The sequence below is a fragment of the Struthio camelus genome, chromosome 9 (genome assembly GCF_040807025.1).
Source record: "Struthio camelus isolate bStrCam1 chromosome 9, bStrCam1.hap1, whole genome shotgun sequence".
NCBI classification, from domain to species: Eukaryota; Metazoa; Chordata; class Aves; order Struthioniformes; family Struthionidae; genus Struthio; species Struthio camelus.
Genome location: NC_090950.1, coordinates 13,396,492 through 13,422,362, shown reverse-complemented (window position 1 = coordinate 13,422,362; position 25,871 = coordinate 13,396,492). Strand labels below are relative to the sequence as shown.

Here is a 25,871-nt window from a genome sequence, read left to right as displayed (position 1 = left end):
GCTTGTGCATTTGCTGTGGAACAGGGACTGCCGCTGTTTTCTGGTCTTCCCTGTAATTCCAAATGAGTTTTGCCAAATATCTCTATTATCACCGGCTTAGACCAGCTCTAAGGGTAAACAGGGACTTTAGGATGTTGATCTCACCCCTCACACCCTTACTCATTTGTTTGCAATGCCTTTAACAGACAACGAGCAAAGATCGTATGAAAACCAGAAGTGCAGTAAAAGTATTCCAAAATTGTTATTTTGGAAGCTTCACTGGCATTTCTTTTTACTTAACATATTCTGAAGGCCTATCAAAAAGGCAAGAGAATTACCTGGATGTCTCCTCCCCTAAGTATTTTTTTTTAAATATTCAGTGAGGCAAAATAATGCAGAAATCTAGCGTTTCACAGCATTTCAGCTCACAGGTGGAAGTGCTATGAGAAGGCCCATTACGGCTCCCTGAGGTATAAATAAAATAAAGAAGCAGTCACAAATATTATGATTTTTAGCTTTGTGTAGCTATATTCTAGGCTTGACATACACGGACTTTATGACCATGAATGGATTTATTGACACTGTAACCTTCCAGTTACACAGGGGCTATCTAGATTGCAAACCATGCAGTGGCCATGAGAAACTACATGATAGCTTCTACAGAGACTCTCTTCACTGTTGTCTTTCTGGTAAAGGTTATTGATTCAGACACCTCAGGAGCACAGCTGAAGTACTCCCAGGGCTGGGTTAGCTCTAAAAGCAGCCTAGTGACTTTTACATGATGGAAAGCCCATGCCAATTAATATTTCCTAGATCCAGGCTGGTTTCATGACCAAACGGCTCATGTTCCCCTGCCTTATTGGCACGTCCAGGGACTACAGTGACCCTACAGAGCAGAATGACCTCAGTGGGGCCAGGAGAATGTTTCCTACTCAGCAAATGTCTGCATTATGCTCTACAGCGCTTTCAGGTCCTAGACAGTTGGCTAATTTGGGGCAGCACAGTACGGGTTCGTGCAAGCAGCTTCGGCCAGGTTTGTAAACGCTCCCAAGACCTGGAGCACTGGAGAACACAGCGCAGAGAAGCAGAGAAGCCCGCGTGGCTCTGCAGGAATCGCAGGAGTTCAGCAGGGCTTACGAGCTTCGGCTAAGGGCAGGCAGCCTTCTCCTGGACTGGCTGCAATCGCAGTCAATCTAGTGAATCAGCACAAAACTCCCTGTACTCGTATTAGCCAGTTTTTTCCATTAGCAGGAACATCACAGCTTCTATTACCCACCATAGCCAAGAGGTACCCATACTGCAGGGGGGCTGCTTGTCTAATTTTGTGCCCTTTTCAGAGGTACAATGTTTCTCTGAGCAAATGAGCAGCACTCTAAGGTGGAGAGACAGATGTGAAATATATAAACCAACTTTGTTAATTTAAAAAGAAAAAAAAAAGACATTAAGCACTCAGGATAGACTAGCACAACACAGCTAAAGTACCAACTGCCAAGTTTAGGGCACAAGGCAATTCCCAAGTCTGTAACTAGATCATCATGTCTTGTAACTCCGCATGGTCTATTTTCTGTTCAGTGCTTGCAACTTCCATTAACGTTAATGAGTATGCATATGTGCCTTGAGGGTAAGAACATACTCCCTCTGTGGCTTCAAAACTTGTTTATAAATCCCTCCAAAAATCACTCTGTGTTCACTGTTTTGCACAGAAAGCTAAAACAGCTTAAAACAGCTCTATGAACTGGTGCTTTTGTTCTTTCCTTCCCCCTTGCCTTCCCTTATCTGAGGGACCAGAAAAGAGGCCCGAAAAGATGAAAGGCCGTAAGAGATGGTACGTACAGAAAAGTAATCCAGCTGTGGGAGCTGCAACCTGAAAAAACCAGCTTCCTGGCAGGGAGTGGCAAACTGAAACCTCTGTAAAACAAAGCAAAGCAACTCCCACCCACCCCCACCACCAAAACACTACCAACACTCCCCTGCCTTAAAAGCAAAGCATTTGAAAATCTCAAGGCTATTAAATAGCCAAGATTTGATTCTGATCTCTACTGTGTCCTTCCCGCTAGAGTGCAGCTCAGGGGCAACAAGCTACTTCAGCAACTGAAGGGGCAAATTGCAGCCATCTTTGCATGAGCAGACAGATGCACAGCCGGGCACAGAGGGACTCTGCTCACTCCCTGCAGCTAAACCAGGCTAGCTGCTCCTCTCGCAGCCTTTTAAGGCAGGGCAATGTGACTGCAAGATGTAGGGCTGAACAGATGCCAAAAAGTGCTGCGTTTCTAGTGGAGACTGCATTTCTCCAGGACTGCTGGAGGCACTGTATCCATTGCTGGGCCGCTTGGACACATAGGCATGTATGGCGGTTAAGCGCCAACTCTGCTTCACCCTACTGACAGTCAGGAACGTGTCATCTGCCTCTGGCTCTGAGATTTCCCCTCCCCTATTGCCAGCTTTCTCCTCCCTACGTCCACAGTTTAAAGTTAAGCCCTCTCAAGCCTTATAATCTGTAAGAGATACGTTACAGTGTACAAAAAATAATGAGTAACGCAGCACTGAGATCAAGAATCAGATTTAACTACTCAGAAGTACGTGGAGGAAAACAGCTGCTGTCCTGCTTTACACACGGCTCACCACCAGCCCGTGTTCTAGCTAACTCATGATCACTAACCACAAGTTTTCATGGATCAAAATGCTGTGTTTAAAATATAGAGCAGGCTGCTGGAAAGAGGAAAACGGGCTAAAAAGCACACAGCGCACACCGAGCAAGCACGAGAGCCTCTTGGGCAAAGTGACGCAGAGGCCTCCAGCCGAGCACCTGCCTGGGGCGGCCGCGTCCTGGGAGGCCGCCCCTCAGGAGCGGCACTCAGTCCTGCTGCAGCGGTGCAGCCTTCCCCGTCCACAGGCCCATGCTCTGGCTGACCACCAGCGTCCTGGGCCACAGCGATGCCTGGCCCTGGCTAAGAGGGAGCAGGTAGGTCTGCGCATGCCCTGGGCTCAGGGCCCCAACAGGCCCCACTGCAGCATGCTGCTGCTCCCACCTGCTGCCCTGCTCCTGTGCCAGAGCTCTGCCCCATAGCAAGGTGCCACAGTAGTGCTTGCGTCTCAAAGCTGAGGCCCTAAAATGGTCCCCCTGCCACCACGGCACTGGGCTGTAACTCTGGGCAGACAGCCAGCAGCAGCAGCATCTTAAACTGCCCACAGCTATAGCCACCCGAGCTCATTCGCCAGCCCCTTCAGCCCTGCTAGGTCTCAATAAGGCTCAGCAGAGACATTTCTTCCTTTAGCGGCAGAGATGAAAAGATCCAGGAATAAGACCTGGCTACAAGGAAGCATATGACACGGTTACCGCAGAGGACGTTGTTTCAAAGTTTATTTTAAATGAATTAATAGCTATGGTAAGAAACAAACGGAAACTAGAACTATGGAAAAACAATGAACGCTCCAAATCCCTTTAACTCAAATCCTGTTTAGCGAGAGTAGCAAGAGTTCAAGGTTACAATGCGGAGCGACCCGTCTGGCTGACAGGAAACCGGACTGATGCGAGAGACTAGCAGGACTGCAACTCCTGCGACAGCTCCTGCAATTGCTTCCGTTCCAGGGCAAAACGTTCCCTGCAAGCTGCCCACGTTCAGAGCTGGCCGAGCAACAGAGATGCTGCCACTGGATGGGCTTACAGAGCAGCCAGACAGATGCCTCCTTCCACATAAGACACTCAGAAGGAAAACACTAAAATGCTCGCACAGCTTCCAAAAGCGGGGATCTTTGAAAGCACCATCACTTACCAAGCTTCAACCTCCCGTGGACTCTGGCACGAGCAGAATTACAACAGTGAACAGCACTACGAAAATCCTACTCTGAGTTTTAACGTTTTGAGTGTGTATATACAAACACACGCAACTTGTGTTTACATTATACACAAATGTATACATTACGTATATATAAACTGCATTTTGCTAAATATGTGTAACTTCAGAAAATTAAAACAAAAATTATTAACACAAAACTTTTAAATGCAAATTGCTTCATTACTATTTGTGTTGGGCTAGGTCTGGAAACCTTTCTTGGGGACAAGTGGCAATCATATCAACAAAAAACACTAATTGAGGCTGGTTACATTCATCAATTATATTGTTTTATTACTTCCTTTCTCTGTAAGATTGGGTCCTGAAAGCACATTAAACAAACAACTCCTGCATTTTCTCATTAAAGAGCCTCTCAGGATCAAGAGGAGATACGCTTTCTGTGCTGAAATAAAATTGCCCTTTTCAGTTCACTTCTCGCTTCCAACGTGTGATGTAGGGGCCACAGTTACATTTGTTTGCTGTTCCTACCAGTGTTTGAAAACTCTGCAGAAAGACAGCCTACATTTCTAAAAACAACCTTCTAGAGATCTGTCGCAGAGGACAAAAGTTTCTGGTGGAAGGCTTTCAGTGGGTGCCTAGGAGAGGCAGTTGGAAAAGTGGAAAAGGAATAAATGAAGCATAAGAGGGGACACAAAAGCATGTGTGGAAAACCCAAAAAATTTGAAGTCAAGTTAAGAGGAATCTGGCCTTCAGTTGGAGCTTGCTCTTTCGGAGCCAGAAAGGGCAGATGGACAGGAAACGCACCAAGAGAAGCATTATCCCACTGCTGCATAGCGAGGCAGGGTTCATATGTGCCACTGCGACTTACAAGAAGATTTTCACACTCCCACAAATTTGGGAGCAAAAGCACTTATAAGAAATGTTTACACAGCCTGTGTTGCTGTTACTTATGCTATTTATGTTTCAAGAGGGAAAGGTCTTTCCAGCTCATGACCAAATTTCTCCTGCCACTTGCTTCTGCCATAAAGTCAGACTCACATTCAAAACATCATAAACTATTGTTGTGGTAGTCATTACAATGTGATGGATTCGATATTTTGACTTTACCATGATCAGGAAAAGAATAAAAGTTACCATCAGCAGCTGTCTTAGTTTTTGTTCTTTTAAATAGGATCATTACCAAAAAGTGAAAAATAAACATGTTTAATAAAAAAAGAACGGTGAGGCTGTCCCTGGTTGCCTAGGAAATACAGCAAATTCCTTTTCAAAGTAGCCACTGGTCACACAATAGACACTATAGTTTGAATTATTCTGTACTGCTATAAAAAATGAGCCTGGAACAATTTTGTGTCAATTCTTTTGTACAGATTTTGCAACAGTTCACGGAGGAACAATGTTTTATTCATCTTGGTTTTCCATGATTCCTAGAAATAGCTGCAGATGTATTCATTTTTTTGTCTACAAACGCTGGCAAATGCCACCAATACATGCAAGTGTGTGTATGAGACACACACACATACAAATATTTGTGTACAAGATGGACAACAGCAACTGAAATTTAAATCTGTATGTTCTTGGACTTGAGCTCCAAAAGACTCCCAAGGAAAACAGGAATGCTCTACCATATGGATTTTCTCACCTGAAATTGGGAAGATGCAGTTTTAGTTCCTTGAATTCAAAGGCTGCCTCTAGAATGAGAACTATTAGATAATGTATAAATTCAACCACTTGCACAGAAAAATCAGACTGGCAGAATCAGAGCGTCACAGGATTCTTTGAGCCAGGCACAAAAGCAGGTTATAATACTGGATTTGCTGAAGATTAATTGTGGAGCAACAGTAATAATTCAATATTCATGGACAAACCTGGTTTAATATTCATAGTAAATCAATACTGTAAATATGTTTCCTAAGACAATAATGAGTTTCCACTTTCACCTTATTCTTCTCATCTTTCGAGGTCCTCATACATGTATGACTATGAATTTTATATAAACATTCCTAAATTCTTTCTTTCATCAAAAAAAAAAAAAAAAAAAAAAGACCTTGGAGCATACAGGAAGTTACAAAGTCTCTCTTGATGACAGCAAAGCATTTTAGAAATCCAGAATGTTCATCTAAACAGCATGTTGTAACACTCTTGAGCGTATTTCAGATCTTAACGTTCGACCGCTTTCTTCAAAAACCTTACAATCTGATCTTATTTTCTATGTATCATACTCTGGGGTAAAACCCTTGTAAGTTTGGCACGTATTAAACCAGAAACAAATAAACAGTGCAGATGTTCTGAACATAACAAAAACAGTGGTACGGTTAAAGGGTCTTGTCAATTCCAAATCTCCAAGGCCTTCTTCATGATAATCTAAAAGTGCCTACTGCTGTACTACATATATAGCAGCAGAATGAACACAATATAGTCATATATTAAGTATCACGAAGATACTCAGTATTCAATAAAGGCATTTAGTCACGCTACAAGGTAACGTTTAGGTATTACCTAAATTATCATTATGACAGTGATGGTATATTTCCAGAATTCTTGCTATGAATACTCAGTTCCTGATTCTAGGAATGAATCTGAGGTGCTCTACAGTACTTACTGGAATGCATATTACCATTCTGATGAGCAGAGGAGGAGAAGAGGAGTGGTACTTGGCCTCGGACAAGGACTGACAGAAACGTCAATCAATCTCAAACTTAAAAATCTGTCAGAAGGGGCATGACCATATATGAAGTCTTTGGCATCAAAAATCAGAAGGCACAAGGAACATGAGGGAAAGAAAGCATAACTTGCAGAACCTTCCATAATAAAAATGCTAAAGACGATCTAGTTCCATGAGGCCACAGACTACTTATGGGGTCTGCTCTAACTTTTCTAGGATAGGAAAAGTGTTTGGATGTATTTGGATTACTATTATTATTATTTTAAGGCTGTCAAAGTCTCTTGCTTCTTAGTAAATGATGAAAAGGAGAGCCTAGATGTAAACCAGACCCCATTCCTAAGCATCCCAGAGACAGTGCCAAGGTCAGCTATGCTAAAGAGCACAATGATACTGCATGCGCCTCTTGCACACACTCACAGGAATATTTGTTAAACGGTTTAGAAAGTGCTAGAGCCTATTTTATACCACTCTGCCTGTGAATCTGGTTGTGCAGACAGGCTATGGAAAGTAATAATAAGTGTCATATACAGAATAACTACCAACAACAATGTAAGACTATGGTCTGTTCAGTGTGTGTGCACATGCTCGCAAGAACAGACATACATGTTTCCACTTGAATTATATATCCCTTTGTATTTCTTTTATCACTGATGTCCTTTTAAATCACGTTTGCTTAAAAGGGGTAGTAGCATGAGTATAGCTAACAAGTATTTCTGGCCACAACCAAGCAAAACGGATATGCACTAAGAGCACAACTTACTGCACGGATGTCAAAACTGATACGTAACGCAATAGCGGGACAGATCAGCAATAATCAAAACTATCTGTCCCTAAGGGTTCCTTCTTATAGTTCACACCGGGAAGAAGAGTAATCCTGATCTAGCAGGGAGCGCAGCTGGTCCTCCTGCCATACAAAAGGCATTTCCAGCACGGAAGAAAGGAAGGGGAAGGTCCCCATAGTATTATCTCATCCTTAGTAGTTCAGAGTAAAGAAGGGATATCCTCATGCAATGCCTTTTATTTATTTATTTGCTTCTGAACACTGCACCTGCTGAAATGCAGTTGGGAGGAACAGGAAGAGAAAAACGTAGATGCATAAGCAAACACAAGCTTTGGGCAATATACCCTATCGTCTCACGTACAATTTTTACTATCAGATGGTGTTTCCTTGCAATAGAGTTTCACAGCCAGGCAGTATTCTCTTCAATAATTTCTGCCCTTTACTACTTTGTTGAGGAGGACCCTGTCCAAAGCTGGGGTTTGTATAGTGCTAGTGGTCATAGTAAGTGGTCCTTGGCTGGTCTGCAGATAACACTGTGTTCATAAGCCATCTGGCCTCTTTTTCCCTCCCTTTGCTGCAGAACAGTACACTCCCTCCATACTGCAGGAATTCAACTCACTTTACAGTGTATAACAGGCCCAGCACAGTATGGACCTGTAAGAAATGTCAAAGGCTGCCAACTATCTATTGGTCCAAAATTTGGGGAAATCTAGGAAACCTCTGCTAGCATTGTTACCCAGATGGGGAGACATACAGGTAATGTTTAAATGCAAGATTATCAACCGGCTAATCTTAACACTGGCTCTCCACAACCTTTTTCTGAATAATTGTGCTGTTTACCTTCAGTCCTGTCCGGTAGTTTCCCACTCTTACTTGTTGGTCCAGTGTTGACTGTTTCAGATGAGGTGCTCAGTTTGGTGTTGGGGTCGCGTTTAGGTTTTGGTGGTGGCTGCTTACGAGAGCTGCTACTTTCATCATCGGTTCCTCCAACAGAATGAAGAGATTGGGATCTCACGGTAAAGCCACTGGAGCAAGGATGTGGCAGTCTGTCCTGAGGAGCAGGCATTGTCATAAATCCCATGCGGAAATGTTTCCCCACGTAGCTTCCTTCATTTCCTCTCACTACTTCTCCACCTATACTGTAAGGGAAAACATACATACAAGTAAATGAGCCACCTCTGCTTCAATAGTACCGAGAAGCAGGTCTCAGCTCCATCTGTAATTCGCTGGAAATGGGATGTCCAGTAACCATGATCTGTAATAGTTTAGCATATACATACATAACAGCTTGTGAGATTTTTTGCTAGAACAAAAGATGGGAAAAGGGAAAAGACCCTTCCAAAATTTGATTTTTTTCTTAAATTTGTGTCTTGTAGCACAACGGCAGAAAAAGAACATAACCAAATTCTAAGGTCACTACAGTTCAGTGATGTGGATCCCACCCTTAGTCCAGAAGGGTCTGCAGACCATTCATCAGGCTTCTTTTCCCACAAGTCACAAAACACTTCTCCAATACCTTACAGGCAATTCAAACACTTAGCATGAAACACACAAACATTGTAAGAATTCTGAAGTGAAACCAGGGTGTGACTAAGTCATCCCTGCAGGGAAACTTGCTGGGTAAAAGCATCTAGCTAATACTAATGAGGTGACATTCTTCAGTGCAATGGAAGAACATCAAAAAAACTTCTCTCAGCTTCCCCACTGAATATACCAAAGACACAGACATCAAAAACTCTTTTTACAAGCTTTAATTTATAACAGCAGAATTCTCCATCATTAATTTCTTCTACAGATTTATCAAGCTTCATCCCATAGTGATTTAGGTTCCTTCCCTACATGCATGGCTGAACATATCCGGAATGGACTTTAGGAGCTTCACTCCTCTGATGGTTAAAAATCTCCTGCTTATTTCCAGGCTAAGGACATCCTGACCATATAACATTATGCACTATCCTCACGTCAATCTTCCCCACTGTTGATATTTACATGCCCCGACACCAAAAGCATTAATAAAAAAAAAAAAAAAACAAAACCCTTAGTGTTGCAATTTTTGCTTTGTAAACACGCAATGCTCTTTTCTGCTCTTAAAACAGGATGACTATTAGAGCACAGTCTGGTTTTCAACACAAGTGAACAGAACTGCCAGTAACTGAAATGCAGATACACTCCTATGCACTCAAAATTTTACAAAGAGAAATTGAGAAAAGGTTTTTACTCAGGTTTCACACCACTGTGACTAGAAATTGCCTACAGAGAAAATTGCCTACAGAGAAAATCTCAAAAATTAGAAGTCAGAACTGAGTTTTTAGGAAAATGATGAGATGGCTGGTAGGGCAAAGAATACTGCTTTAGAAATGCAACACCATGTATTGATCTGCACTCTCCCGCACTCATCTTTGACTGCAGACATACATGTATCTTGGGAAATAAGGCTCTTGGGGTACAATCAATCATTCCCCTTCAGACTAAAATGTGGTAAGGGAGAGAAATGCTCTAAAAATTACTTGGATATAGGAAATTGAACATTAACTTCTCATCAAATCCACATGAATCTGCAACATGAGCAGCATCAGACTGGTAGGATATGAGTGTAGGACAGGAGAGGGCAATGAGCTGCGGAACACCAGGAAGAAAATAATGCCCAACCATTCAGAAACACAGGTATAGAAGAAGGAAAGCTCAGCTGAAACAAACGCTGTCATACCATGCACTGCATTGTGCTGGGAGGTAGGACTGAGCACTTGGCATTATTTCTGCTGTACTCATATATGCTTATCAGTTCTGAAATGCAGTTCTTCCCAATGCTCACGCTGTAAACCTGCAGCACATTTCAATTAGGGCAATTCAGTCACCACACAAAGCAACTCAACTACACACACAGGTCAGCAAGGGCTCTGTTTACAAGGAGGTTTGAAATGGTATCACTGTGGGCACGTAGAAACGTCAGTATGAGAACTGTAAAGTCCTGGAAAGCCCTAATTGCTTCCTGTTTCCCCTTTACACAGAGTGGAGCTGTGAGCAGGGACAGTCTGCTCTGTAAGCTTCCTAACTCACGTTGCCCCAGGCTGGTGCAATTTATTTGGTGCTGAATACCTTCTCTAAAAGACAAGAACATTTCTCAATGGTTCATTTGAAGAGTGAGTAAGGTCACTGCATTCCCTGATACTGCCCCCAGGAGACAGTAAATCTTCATCTTTTTTGTAAGTTACACACAAGCTCTATTTCATCATCCTCAAAGCATCAGATTGGTACTGCGCAATGCAGAACTTCATGCACGATAAAGCAGAATCTTTATGAGCTTACTAAGGTCCTTCCATTTTGACTTTGATTTCCACTAGAAGAGAGGCCCACTTTCCCAATTGCTGACAACTGAACAAGTCTAACTGAACATGTTCCACCCTCTAGGGGGCACTGACACATACTTGCACATGCATACACACACACATGCACAAAGCCCTCAAACACACGCATCCACACATGTATGCACGCACCAATCCATGTTTATAACCAAGCTATTACTGAATTCTAATTGGCATCAATTCCAGGGGGATTTACAGCCAGAAAAGATCAAAAGGTAGAACTCATTAATTTGAAGATTAAAAACCTGTAGCTAATTTAAATGATTAACTATGCCTCTACTAATCTTTCATAAATTGTTCTGAAAATAATATAATCCTCTGATGCTAGACTACAGAAAAGTCTCTGTCGCATTATTTAAAGAAGATTACTATCCAAACACGCTGAAGAATGCAGGTGGGAAATCTGCTGCTTCCCCCAAGTCTGCTGCGTAAGACATGTATAGCAAAAAAAAAATTCAGTTTTCCATGTGCTTGACATGTTATAATTCTTATCAGGTTACTCTATTTCCTCACTGCATTTACTTCACTTCTTTGTGGCGGTGTTTAGGCAGATTCTGTTTTGGATGTACTTACACAAATTCCTTGAAGTGATGGGCTTGACCCTTTGCTAAGAATACACAGAACTGCAATCACATGAAGCATGTTTTTAGCAAGCTGTTGCATCTTCTATTCCAGAAATAAAAATTTTCTAAATGAAAGCACAATGTGTAAAAGCACTAATTCGTTAAAACAACTGAATCACATTTTTTCTCATTCCCTGCCTCCATCATTGCTTTTTCCATTCTTTGTTGAATCCCTTCCAACATCCCAAGTGAAATCCACTCCCTTCCTCACCTGCACACTACCCTTACTCCAGAATAAATAGCTTACTGTCAGGCCAGAGAGAGGTGGCAGGCAGAGATGGGAGCAGATCTTGCTCTTGTGCTCCATGGTTGAAGTAGATCTGGCTTTGCTCTTCCACATCATCTGGTCAGCTACTAGACAAAAATGGAAGGATACCATTTCCTTCTTTTCCAGCATATTTAAAAGAGAGTCCATGCTTCTTGGGGTGTAGGAGCTGACCTGCAGCCGATGGCTCCGCACTGTAAACCCCAAGATGATGAAGACTAGCATCTGATTCCTGGTCCTGGTTATCTTGGTCCTGGACCTTTGTCATCATTCAGATTCACAAAAGGTTTACATTTGTTACTTACAGCTGGAAGTGACTCTTGAGCGTCAGCAGTGTGCGTTTCCCACTGCAGTTTGACTAATAAAGGCAAGAATAATAAGAGGAGTGCCAAATTCACACCTCAGTAATATGGACCAATCCACATCAGTGCAAACCCACCATGGTGCAAAGAGAAAGGAGTCACTTCAGACTCATACCCAGATAATGAGTATAAAAGCAGGGTGGCAGAATTAAAGCATGACGCCCCCCATCATCCAGCAGCAGCATGCCGACGTGAGATTTGGACTCACGCGTGTAACTTTGCAATGCACAGTGCTGCTGATGGTTCATCATGGAACCAGACAAAATTAAAGGGTTTACTTATATACTCCTGCTGCTCATGATTACAGGAGTTGGCTGGGGCTGGTATATGTCCCACTACACCACAATAGGCGGAAAAAGATTTATATGCGCCTGGTTGCATAAAGGACTACAGAGAGAGCTAGGGGAAATAATTGTGTAGATGATCTCACTCCATTATTTCTGACAGCAAAGAGCCTGCACTCTTCATTGTACTGATAATTAGTTCTATCTCATTTCAAAACTGTATTATATGAGTTGCTGTAAGTATTACACAGTTTATTAATATATATGGAAATACAGATTTGGATTATTCCTCTGGGAAGTTTCAATTTGAACTTGGCTAGGTTCAACTGCTTCTCTGACAAGGAATTATATATACAGAACTCAAGTAACCGTTAAAAATGCAACAGACATTTGCCTACAAAAGATATGAATTATATAATAATAAAATTAATCATACAATCACTCATGCTACACACAAAGCAAAGCTGAGTTAGGGCTGAAGACTTACTTTGGCGTACAGCTAGGTATAGTGACTGAAGTTGCAGTGGATGGAAAAAAAAAAGGGAGCACAGTGAAGTTGTCTCCAGACACCCTTAAGGAAGCGTGTTCTGAAGCAGCCTGGCTTTGGAAAATACGTTATGTGGTTTTTCCAAAGCCTACCTAGCAATACCTTATAGACCACTGAGTGCTGCCAGATTAGACACTTCCTCCTTGGGTACACCAGAAAGAAGTGAGCTTTCCACACCCCTCCCTCTTCCACATAGTACTGAAAATTAATCACTACAACAAATACCCAAAAGGTTAGATCTGCCTTAAATTAGTAATAGCGCATTGTAGCTTTCACTTCTAAAATACGAACAAGAGCTCCAAAGGATGGATCTGATGAGTCTGGTTACACCTCCAATACAGGTTTAGCTGTCACCCGAGACTTCTGAGGTCAGAACTGGGCTAGCATAAAAAGCACTCTGGACTTGCTGTACAAACTTGTAATATCAGTCTACCTACAGGTAAGCTGTAAGCATCACAGCCCTGGCCGCGTTACGACTCACCTTATTCTGCTCTGCCTGGTCTGTTGTATCAGGTAGGTACTGAGCATGGATCAAACTACAGCATGGAATGACTCAAACGTTTAAGCGTCTGATGAACTATGGTGGAGAAAATCTTTTCTATTATTCATTTTACTGCAGATAAAAAAGGATAAATTATAATGGGGAAGCTAAAAATCATAAGTGAACACAAAAAATAATCTAAATGAACAGAGCACTGGGAAGGTCGTTTCCACCTCGCTTTGCCAGGAGTCATACCATTCCTATTGACAAGGAATATATTTTCAGGTTGTGAAGTTAGAAAGCTAAGAAAAAGAACTTGTCATCACATTGCTGAAAAATATATGGCAAAGAAAAAGCATCCAGAGACTGACTATCTGCCTCAATTAGTGTGGTCTTTCTAATTTGCACTATTCCTACTCAGCATTACAATTAATGGTCTTATTTTGCTGTAAAGTTTTATTACTTGATCAAGGCAGAAACCGAATTAATGCCTGGAAAACAAATTAATAGTTGTGTGAAAACTTTTGTTGTGATTTTTAACTGTAAACAATGTGGAATATTTTATTTCTTGGCCCAGTGTTAAGGAGCAGGGACAGAAGTCCCATAAAATCAGAATGCTCTAGAGCTACTTTTTCTTCCAGGCCATTTATCTACCATTGTTCTTGGAATTTATCCATAAATTCTCTCATCACTTCAGACTTATAATGAACCTTTTTCACACCTCAGGCCCCCAAAATCACTTGGTAGTTTTCATCTTGGTGAGATTTCTTCTCTTTCTACGCTTTTTTATATGAGATTTTCGAACTTTTTGTCCACAATTTCAAAAAGGGAACTGCACCCAGAACTTCCTAGATACTGGGAAAGGTAAAGTACTCTGCTGGTCATGGGGCATCTTTGAAGGCACCTTTGCGATCCCTGTGCTGCAGCGCATCCCAAACTGGGACTACAACAGGTCGCCAGCCTTCGCTGCATGCTGAGATTACAGACGGTCAGGAGAGCCCGCTGCAAGGGCATCTAGCGGGGAGAAAGACTCTGCCACAGATACTGGTTGGTCAGTCAGCAGAAGATGAGCTGGGAGCCTCTGCAGGCGCCCCTGTAGAAATGAGGAGATCTACAAATTATAGGGCAAATTCTGCACATGGGGGGCCAAGGCACTTTCCCTGGGGGAGCTGTAAACCCCCACAGTAGAGACCTCACATGACATCCGTCTAATCCATCAGGGAAGATGCCTCCAGATGCATCCATCTGCCTCAGAAAGGGAAAAAAAGAGAAATTACAAAAATGAACTTTGATTACGTAGGAAGAATTAGAAAAGTCCTTCATAAAAATGACTAATCAGCAGCAGAAACATGAAAGGAATAGAAATATTTGACAAAGGACTGTATATGAGCTGGCTATGGATGCTGTTTTGACTGAACAAACAGTAATTCATCCCTTCATCTAGTCTTTTGGGGGTTAAGAAAACAGCTACTGTTATTTTACCCTTTTCTAACCACTTGCTTACTCTTATGCCAATGAACCTTCAGCTCCTCTGCTCATATCAAATATTCTGAGTATAAAGGGCTGAAATGGCTTTGAAATGTCTATTCCCTATCAGAATAAATTATACGCATATATACCAAGGATGACACATTTTACTTTGTATCTCAGAAGCACTTTCAAGATTAGCATAAATTATATTTGTAAATTAGAGGTTGGATGCCAAAAAACACAGAAGATATACTATTTTTATCCCCTTAAACATGATTTCAGTAGACCACAAAATGTAATATTGAATAAAGAAGGGCAGCAGCACAATCATGGATTCAGGAATCACACTGCAAATATAGCTTTATACAAAGCTCCACCACATTTATTATAGAAATTAAACATACAAATTACACATATTTATTCTCTATTTTTATTTTTAAATCATATTTCAGAGACCCCGTTCTGTGCTCCCAGGGAACACTCATAACCGATTTCTGTCTACCTCATTTTGCTGAACGACTCCAAATGACTCATGATAATTTTTCATCAAGATCCCGAGGATAACACAAATTATCACTTTTAGATACAGGCCTAAAGTGTAAATGAATCACTACTGAAGTCAACATCAGAGTCACTTCATGCACCTGGGGGAATCCCTGAAGTGAGCAACCGACCTGCGTCCGTGCCCCTCCCCTCTGCCACCTCCCCTCTGCCACCTGCCTCAGCTTTAGCAGTGGTAAGAGATCAGGTGCTGCTTAGGAAGTCAGGCCTCCCAGAATGCAGTAGTGCTGTAAAATAAACTTCATTCTTTTATCATACCTCTCAAACCTACACTGCCAGGGGTTGACGCGGCTGAGAGCAGAGATCCCCTCTGTGCACACCTGCATTACGGCAGGGCAATGCCCAGGAGGAGCTGCAGAGATTGCTCGCAGCTGGGGAGCGCCTGCAACCCCTCGCTGCGGGGTGCTGTCAAGGGCAGTCATTCCGACACTAGGTTGTTTCTAGGAACTCATTTCCTCAAGCTAACATATAATCATTCCAATTTCACTGGTGAACTCTTCAAAAGTCCATCCTCAAAACATTTTATAAGGGAACGTCCTAGAGACGGTGATAGATTAGTCCCAGGTTTGGCCTGGGCCTCACCACACCGCGGCACGTGACGGCACTCCAAGGCAGCTTCTGCACTGGGGCAGATAGCCCAGCACACCTCTTCCCCACTGCTCACTTGCCTCCATCCCCAAAATGGGTGAACCCCCCCCCCCCCCCAACAGGCCCTCGTGGCCATGAAAGCCCCGTAACAGGCGGTCATGGCACAAGCACTTACCACGGTCTCTAGAAGCTAGAGAAATATTTCAGGCCTAAATCACAAAAGTTGAAATAACCTTTCCCCAAATACACTTTTATGCGTAACAGAGAACCTAACAGAATTGGGTGTTACTGTCATTTTGACTCCTGCCATCCAAGATGGGACTGAATCTTGCACATAAAAGTCTCTGTAGTTTAAATTAAATCACCACGTGTTTTGGCTGCATTATAAGATTAACTGATTCCCTGCTGAAAGATCAAAGGACTACTGCAGTTCATATGCACTGGACAACTGATGATAAAAACAAAACTAACCAAGACTGTCCACAATAGAGGTTTTGCAAAAAAGCCAAATACCCTCCTGCCAAACGATGATTCGCTATGCTCCAGAGTCACCTATTTTTATAATGCAAAAGGTTGGAAAAGCTAGCAGTGGTTGGGATTCTGAAAAAATACTTTAGAAGAAATATTGTCAACTAAAAGTATGTATGTTATTTTCACAACAAATTTAACATTATCCAGTCAGCCTGGAAAGGACTAAGGTAAGGACCTTTCCGATCCACCAAGAACTCAGCAGAACTGCCTTTCAGTACTGCTCATCACTTCCACTGACATTCCCTCTGTCTTTAGTAGGATGTATCTTAAATAGCTGAGGGACTAACAAAGAGCATGTTGGGCTGAACTACCACACCTGCCTGATGTTCCTTTCCTCACAGATCCAACGCCTGGTACTGTATCTGGGGCACGAAGTCTCCAGTGCTGCAGCCCCACCACATGACGGATGACTAACTGATGCATATGGAAAGCTTTGTAACTTGTGAATACACAGGAAGCTGAATAGGCATGAGTGAAGAGCACTCTGCTTTACATGACTACAGATATTTTTAATTTTGCATGGGCGATGCACAGCTAAAAACCAGTAAATGAAAGCTCATATGCTCCGAGTCACCTAGAATTAGATATCAACCATATGCAATGTTTAAACAGAGCGCAAAGGAATGTTCACGTTAATGGAGTGGGCCTTTGCATCCTGTCAAAAACGGGTGGCGCTGGAACAAAGTTGTATTTTTGTCACATTCAGCGGAAAACCACATGGGGTAGACTCCATTATGCCTGCGCAACTGTGGCTGAGTAATTATTTCATTGAGATATGTGAATAAATGAACATGCAAAGTTATTTTTGTGAAGTTTAGTAATAAAATGCTCTTTGCATTTGGATAAGAGTTTTAATGGAAGCAACATCTGTAAAAAAACAAAACACCTTTTTGTGGATCAGATGCTGGGAAAAGTTTAAACAGACAAATGAAAGAAACGTGCCGATGCTCTAAGAATGGTGGTTTGTAAACCAAGTGCACAGGAGCCATGTCCTGCCTGCCAAGATAATACACAATGTCTAGCCTTTCTGGGGGCAGGCTAACTTCAGCCAGTGATGTACAGGTGCTCTTCTGAGTGCCTTTAGCAAACATCGCTCTGCTTTCTGCTGGGCTCATCACTAGACTGTCACAGATGCTGGACAGCATAGAAATATTCAGTAGAAAATCCTTTTTTTGCACTAGAACAACCCTGACAGGGTCAGCTGCCTTGGCTTTATAGCTAGCATCTACCAGCCCTGCGGTATTAAGCACACATACTGCTGTATCTCTGTTCCACCTGATTTCTGGAAGCAAGGTTTCACTTCATTTGCCCACTATTACCACTTTGTGATTTAACTGGACGATAGCTCTGCATGAACAGCTATTTGTGCCTTGCAAAATGAGCTCCAAATCTAAGCTAATTTTTCACAAGTGCGATACACCCAGACAACAGGAAAGGGAGTCACCCCACACAGCCTTGCACATTAGGCTTACCCCTCTGTCCTTCTTCCCTGGACAGCCTCCATATGATAAATAAAACTACATCAAATCCTGTACATCATCAGTATTGGCAGCTCAAAGCCTGGAGAGGCTTTTTCACTAACACATAAAGTACCCTTTGAAAATCTCATTGCTGATGGCACTTTTTTTATCCACAACAAAGTGACTGCTATGTCATAACAGAATATTAATGTGTTTCACACCTAAATTTAGAAATAATATAAAAGAACCCTTTCCCTGTCTTGATGGATGTCAGTTACGTAGCCAGGGTTGTCAGATGCTGGTTACTTGTTCAAAGGAATAAATAAAAATAGACATGGTATTTTCAAAAACACAATTGATGTAATATTTCATGTCAGAGTGTGTGAAAAGCAAGCAAAACGTGCATATAGGTGGTTAAGACCCAGTGATTTCAGGTAACTCACTGAAAGAAGCTAGCCAGCAAAAGGAGAGAGAGCTTGTCCCACGTCTACATGTACTCAGCATGCCCCAAATCAATTCCAGACTTGTGTTTTCTGGTTATGTTCACCACGTGTCCATGCATTTCCCTTAGAAATCAGTGTGTATTGCCCAAGCGCAAAGCACAGATTCTGTTCTTACCTGCATCCATGCACAGAGCTAATGGATAAGATCCAGTCACTCTAGCAGACCCCTGAAAGACTTCTACATACATGGGAACTTAACACCAGAGACAAACAGCTATGATAAAAGCTACCAATAACTGAATTACCCTAAAATTCGGCACATGTTGATTTCCATCACTCACAGAACTACTTTTGCATATTAGGATGTCGAGCTGATTATTATTTTTTGGCCAATGCATTTTTTTTTTCTCTCAGGGTAGCTTTTTGCCAAAGAGTTGAGGAAAACTACATCCAACAAGCTCTGATACTGAGAGAAGGTCTAAATGCTCTTTTAGAGGAGTTAATGCTGCCTAAATACTCCTTTAGCAGCAGGCTTCTTATACTGCCCAAAGGGTCATCGGTACGGCTTATGAAGTCACAATGAAATGAAATTTTGCTAAAGCAACACCAAGTACGCTTTCCATGCTGTGAAAATCTGTGCAAGGATTCTTTTTAAGGATTTAAAAAATTAAAGTATGAAACAAAACAAATAGTAAACACCCTTGTAACCTGTGGAAAAGATGTGTTTAATGGTACAATGGTAAATAAGTGGGGAATCAGTGGTTTAGCTCACTGCATGAGAGGTGGTCAGCTCAGCACCAGTCATATTAAAAGTGCATAAACTGCCTTATTCTCAGCTACTTCTTTGGAGCTGCCATTCATTGAGTGGCATGTTTATGCTTAAAATATCTGAGCTTTCAAGAAATACTGCTTTCTGCGAGTTGTGGTGAGCTGTGGCCACTGTGGTTACATGAAGTCTGGACCTCATTTTACAAAAAGCTGACAAACAAAAATAAAGTATTCCTCCTCCTCCTCCTCTTTGCTTTAAGAATCACTATGAAAATCAGCAAATCGGTAGTAAATTCTATTGGCTGTAGACTCCTGGGCCACTTAAGTCCCTTTAAAATGTTTTTTACCTAAATGATATATTCCTGACGTTACACAAACTATGGTTTTCACCTCCTGTTGCCACACCGCAGGCCGAAGTCTCCTCTACAGCTGAAGCCAGGAGAGGGCTCGGAGACACCTTGTATGCATACACCAAGCACTGCAGCCCAAATCAGTTAGTCTGGATGCTGGACAGCATTAAGGGATATCTGTGCGTGTCCAGAAAGAGCAACTCAACACTGCCTTTATTCCAGGAACACACTGCTGCTTCTCTGCTCCAGACGGCTTCACGCCCCTTTCCCTCCTGCCTGGTGCCCAAACAGACACGTAGGGCGTGCAGCACGGCAAGCTGGCTGCTGTCAGTTTACTGGCGCTGGTACCCCCCAGGATCTCAGTTTTTCTAAGTTAAGCCAAAAGCAAATTACTCCAAGGTGGTCTCACGATTAAAACCTTAAACCAGAGCAGCCTGCTGGGCCTATGCACTGGGCCCCTAGAGGCATGTTTTCGGATGGAGCAGGCTTTCAAGTCCTAAAGAAAAGACCAGAAAACATACCTTCTGGTATGCACTGTCACCCACTTACTAAATGCAGTAAATAAAGAGTTACTGGGTTCCAGAAAGGGTGAACCGAGCCAGTCTTCCCACACACTTCTGCACATCTGCCCCAGAAGTCATTTTCTAGAGTACCTGAAATGCCATGCAGAAATGTTAACATTTCCTGTGATGACCAGCTCATCACTCAGCTCTCTACAATCTCTTTTTATTTTACTTTCTATTGGGTGAGAAGTGGAAGATAACCTTTGTTAAGTAAGCAAATCAGCACCTAGTTATTTAGCCAGTGGATGCACTACTTTACAAAGACAGATGATTAGAGAGGTAAGACAAGATGAAAGAAGGACAATTATATTATTGCAGCTCTAAAAAATGCTTTCTAGAAAGAGTGTGTAGATGTAAAGGGGAAAACCAGCACGTTCCACATTGGGATTTTTGAGTTCTTATAGCGATCTGTGGTGACATTTTAAAGCTTTACTTTATAACCATGAGAAACAGATACACTCTCGAAAGGAGGGCCAAAGCTCGTCTGTAAACCTGCAGTAGAGTACTGAAAGGAGAAACAAAACACTGCCAGTACTGCAAGACACCAGAGGAAAAGCTTGGGAAAACAGAAAATGGAGTTTCGCAGATGTCTACGAGTAATCCAAGGTAAAGTTTTCAATCCACCCTCAGACATTAATAGGTAGCTTATACTTCATTTATGTATGCAGTAAAATCCTTATGAGAGCCTTGAATCAAGTCTCAGAATAACCTCAGGAGGGCTCATGAAAGAGTAGTATCAGGGAAAGAAAGTATCTCCCAAGGAGAGAACGTTCCCTGCTGTGTGGGTGACAAACCGGGTTGTCTAAGGGACTTTCTCCAAAGCCAGCATCTATAATTCTTGAATTGCCGATAAAAATAAATGCAAATTATAATCTTCTATAACACGTATGAGTTATTCAGGCATATGCTTACTAATGTGTGTTTACTGCCCTTCAAGCTGAATAGAGGAACAATTAGATCCCTTTTTAGAAGCAGTATTATGGGGCATGTAGATACATAACTTTGATTTACAGGATATGACAGGCAATCAATGTGTGTCAGAGAAAGCCTACATCAGCAAAGAGACACGCTAAAGCTGCATTTGAATTTTCTTTTTTTTTTTTTCTTTTTTTTTTTTTTTTTAGGACTGAACAGATGAGAGTTTCCTTCACATTCTGAGCACAATGGGAAAGGGAAACAACCTGATTTTCAGCCTAGGAGAAAATGTCCTGCTTCAAATTATATGAAAACGAACAGCACTAATTTTTATTCCTCGCTTTCAATAGAATCAAGTTGTACATATGAGAAAAAAGAAAGCCAGACATATCCCAAAGTCTTTTATCAGAGCTTTCCACTTGCACACACCACAAATAGTACAGGAAAGACAGCTAGAAATCAACTTCTATCCTATGTATTTAATTCACATGACATACACACTAAGTTAAACTGATGAACTGAAAAGGAGAAAAAAATAGGCTTTTTTTGAACAATTAAGCAAAATGGAAGTACAGCCAGAAGTGAAAGACTGAATTCCTGTATTCATACTGAGGTGCAATGAGAGCAGTTAAAGATGCTGTTTAAAAGACACAGAGAGCACTTCCACAAAGGTTCTCATCAGTTGTCAGAGTATGAACTGACCATCTATTTCAGCTAGGAAGTGTCTGATTGCAAAAATCACAAAGCCACCAAAGAAGCTGGCCTGTAGGAAGCAAACGTCTAAGCCGATCAAATCGGTAGCATCTTGCTCTGGAAACCAGAGGACTGACTTCAGCGCGATGCCTCAAGCTTGAAAAAGTTACTAAAAAACCAGAAGCCTGAGCAAGGCTGGGTTTCCCAATCCCCACTGACCTATTAGCACAGAGCACCATATGGCATCCCTTGTCAAAACTGGCCTTGGGAACTTTCCCACTAACACTCCCAAAGCGCTGCTTTTTCATTTTCTGAATCACATCATACTTCTCAGCATCCCAGTCAGGATTACGGAGTTAGAGCTGGGGTATCAACTAACATTGCTGTTTTTTATGGATATCAATTTCAACTTTTTTCTTACCGTGAAAGTCACTCTGTGCAACTACAGTGCATATTAACGGCGGGACGAATGGTTCTGCCTGTTGACAGCGAGAAGAGCAGCCTGTGCCCTGCTGGAGCCGTGACGCAGTGAGGAAGGGGCACCAGAGCACCAGGTCTGCCCAGTGGCTCCTTCACTCAGAGCCTCCCTCTGCTCCTGCCCTCAACTGCAAAGGGCAGGATCATGCTGAGAGAGAACCGGAACAGCAGAACGAAGTGCTCGAGATTCAGTCTCCCCAAAATTTCCTTTCGATACACACACACCCACACTCCTCTCCCCTCCCCTCCCCTCCCAAGTTACATATCTTAGGCAGAAAGCATCAGTCTCCATAAGTGCCATTTTCTAGTGAAAAACTCTAATACATACCTTAATAATTCCACCAGTATTCCTCGGGAATACTGACCATCGTTGATTCTCCTTGATTTGCTGCATTTTCTATTTTTTGGCTAGCTTCTGTCCCTAACGAGCTTTATTATTCTTCTGGTCCTTACCAAGCCTGTCTGTTTCCTTCGCATTAGAACTTCCGTGGCAGAAAACGTTCCTGCAATAAACTAATTCCAGGACCTTTCAACTTACGTTCAGGCTGAGTGAGTCTATAAACTCAGATCATTCTTAAGGTGAGCTTGCAGTGATGTGTCGAAAGACTCTGAATCTTGTCGTATTAAGGCAAAGAGAAATTCATCTATTCAGCTTTAACTTTACACTTGGAAGGCTGAGCAAAAAATTGGTAATTTTAGACCCTCAAAGAAGCTTGCCTCAAGTGGGGTTTAAGGTGACTACTAGGTCAATGTGCAAAAACTCAGCGAGTTCCTTTGTCTATACACAAAAGAGGGCTACATGGGCACTAGCAATACAGGTCTTTTTTCTGATGACGCTCACACAATGGAAACACATTCACCAAAGTAACTTTATAATTTCCAAAGGGAGATATATTAGAAACAAAAAATAAATATTTTGAATAAAGTCATTGAGGACCTCAGTGAGTTGAAAAGTAACCTACAGCAAGCTCCAGCAAAGCAGCTTTTATATGCGACTTCAGGACTGAGTTCCCTACTGAGTAGCTGTGAAATTCTTACTCCACTGCAGTTAGCAGTGTAAAATATTAGCAACCTTAAGCAAACTACAAGAGCTTACATACGAAAGGCCTTCCCTCACTTAACTGCTGTGCCTCCAAACTATCCAAAACAGACCTGATTAACTTTACAGTGGCAAGATAAAAAGTACTCAGAGACAAGTATTTACTAACATTTAAACTTAAAAAAGAAAGTTTACTAACATTTAAACTTAAAAAAAAAGTAACCTCTGAGAGCTTAAATAATCATGGCTAATAGGTTTACAGCAAGCACATTTTTCCCAATTTATTAATACAAATAGCAGCAAAAACTGATTTTGCTTTTGCAGGGGCAGGAGAAAAAGAAGTAATGTCTCATCTATGACTTCCAACTAAATTTTAAGCACTTTGAGGCTTTTAATACAAACAGCAATTTTATTACAGGCATTAGAGATGTAGTCAGCATGGTGTCCAAATGCGTTATAAACTATGGCCTACTGCCTTCTGGTCAAGGCTGTGATACAATTATATATTAGGAATCACAGGACAGATCAACTGAGACAAAGAACAATTACATGCCTGTCGCAGAATGGGGCATCCTTTTCAGGCACCAAACTTCAAAGCTGCAGGGTAACAGAGGCTCTGGATTGCAAGAAGCAGACTATGCCTCCAGTCAGCTACCCATGCTTGAACAAGGTGGCTCACCACCCTCTTTCCCCTTCCTCTGCATTTATTTCATCTACTTTGCCTGCTTGAGCAGGAGCAGCCCATGTGTCTGGCGGACAGTACCGTCAGAGCCTTGGCACCTAGCGTGCTCCTATCACACAACCAGCAGCACCAGCTCAGAAGCATCTTGTCAGACCAGCACGTCTGTGGAGAGCGAGCCCAGTCCTACCCCAGTCGTGCCTTAGTTATAAGATCATCCTGCCTTATTTCAGAAGAAACCAAACAAAATCAAGTGGTCAAGTTTCACAATGCCATGAGAGGGAAAACCCAGCGACCAACTGTTAGCTTATCACTAGGTATCCAGTCAATTTTCACAAAAGACCAGCAGCATCTTGCTAGGTTTAGGAATATAAACTGTCATCCATTCAGTCCATTAATAAAACGTGGGAAGGCAGCAGGAAGCCTAAACATCATAAGGACTTCCTGGACAGAAAAGTCCACTGCTCTCTTTCCCCTTTCTCCCAGCCTTTGGATTCAGTCTCCTCTTTTCATGGTCCTTTCTGTTCCTTACGGTACGCCCCCTGTACTTGTAGGACCACCAATTTCCCCTGTACTCTCTGTTACAAACTGAGGGAACATACCTGCAAACGCCCAGCATCACCACAGCTGTAGCCAGTCCTACACCTGCTCTTCTGCTACAGTGTTTTACACTGTTGATACTAAGCTGGGGTGAAGGGGAAAGGAGAAAACAAGGAGCATTAGGGGAAGCAGAGGTTACCCTGGAGCCTACACGGAAGGGTGCAGTTTTGTTGGACAAAAAGGAGCTGGGCCTACAGATGGATCTGCATGGCAGAGGGATGACAAAGACTTCAGAAGACCCACGGGGAAACAGCTGTCTTGAATAGTTGCATAGTCTCATATTTCCGGAGTACCTGAGCATCTCCTAATCCTGTACTTACTTATCCCTGTGGCATGCAGAACTGTTGTCCGATTTCATGGGCTGGGAGATGATGCAGAACACAGAGCAGAGCAAAGACTTGAATCCCTGTCTCATAATTCCCAGCCTGCAATTGCAAGCACAGAACCACCCCTCCTCTGTCAGGCTTCTGTTATTTTCTATATGTTTAGGATTTCACCTATGAAATACATATAAATATTGGTCTGAATGCTTTGTAGCATGTCAGAACTCAGCCTCAGAGGTTTGAGATGGTGTATCACAAGCCATCGTGAGCGACTAACTGAGGAAGAAGCTGTTGACGCTACAAAAGACCCCCACAACTCGCTCTCTTTTGACACAACTGACAACGGCAGTCTCTTCAGGGGAGGCCAAGCCTTTGGCCTGAGGGCACAGAAGAGGTTTGCAGTGAGCCTCGGAACCGGAAAGCAAGGGCACAATGTGCTTTTGGCTTCTCTACAGCTGTCATTTCATTCTTCCCTGCTTCGTTTTGCAAAGTTCCTCAGCACATTGGTAGAAGCAGAAGTCTGAAGACTTGTAAAATTCAAGACGCATACAAAAGGATAAAAGAAAATATCTCACGTTATCAACGTGACATAGCCATAAGCCAGTGACTCCTGTGACCCAATTTGTGTGTTTAGATATTCTACACATAACCGAAGACACGACAGACAAAAATGCAGTGTACAAGACGTGCAGTAAATGCAGGGAAGCACTAAGGCTATGGGAGTCAGTAAGAACTGGACTGGAGAAAAACAGAGGGAAGTTATTTTGCCTTTCAGAAGGCAGTTACACTGGAGGAGGAGGAGGAATAAAGGGGGAAATCCAGCACTTAGCATGCTAAGATGCTACATGGATGCATATTTGCTGCATTGTAGATACATTTACACATATAAACCTGAATTCATTAATACTAAATATTTACACTCAGCTTGTAACTGGTCCAAAAAACCAATTATGGTACACGACGTCTGACAGAGTATTAAGCCATTAAAACTTGGATCCCTCACAAAATATAGTGTCAATGCACAGTTAACAATAACATCCCTGGTACAGTACATCCAGATGGGGACAGTCCAATACTCCCTATTAAAGCAATGCAAAATCTATGTTTACTGCTGCACATATCCTGCACTGGGAGTCCTTTAATTGAAAATATGCTCCATTCAAAGTCATAAATATGATTTCAATAGCCCATTAAAGTTGAGCATAGCTTATCTGATAAACTCGGAGAGAGCTCCTAGAGCACACTTTGGTTCCTATGCAGTATCACAGCAG

The 25,871-nt window shown here is 42.3% G+C and overlaps 1 protein-coding gene across 6 annotated transcripts in view; it reads right to left on the bottom strand.

The window, feature by feature from the left end:
• Nucleotides 1-25,871, bottom strand: part of NYAP2 (neuronal tyrosine-phosphorylated phosphoinositide-3-kinase adaptor 2) — a 185,743-nt gene that overhangs the window by 77,198 nt on the left and 82,674 nt on the right. For all 6 annotated transcript variants that reach the window (XM_068954295.1, XM_068954291.1, XM_068954293.1 and 3 more), the window contains one exon: nucleotides 8,057-8,355. In XM_068954295.1, coding sequence (XP_068810396.1) covers nucleotides 8,057-8,355 — 299 coding nt within the window. The remainder of the gene's footprint in view (nucleotides 1-8,056; nucleotides 8,356-25,871) is intronic.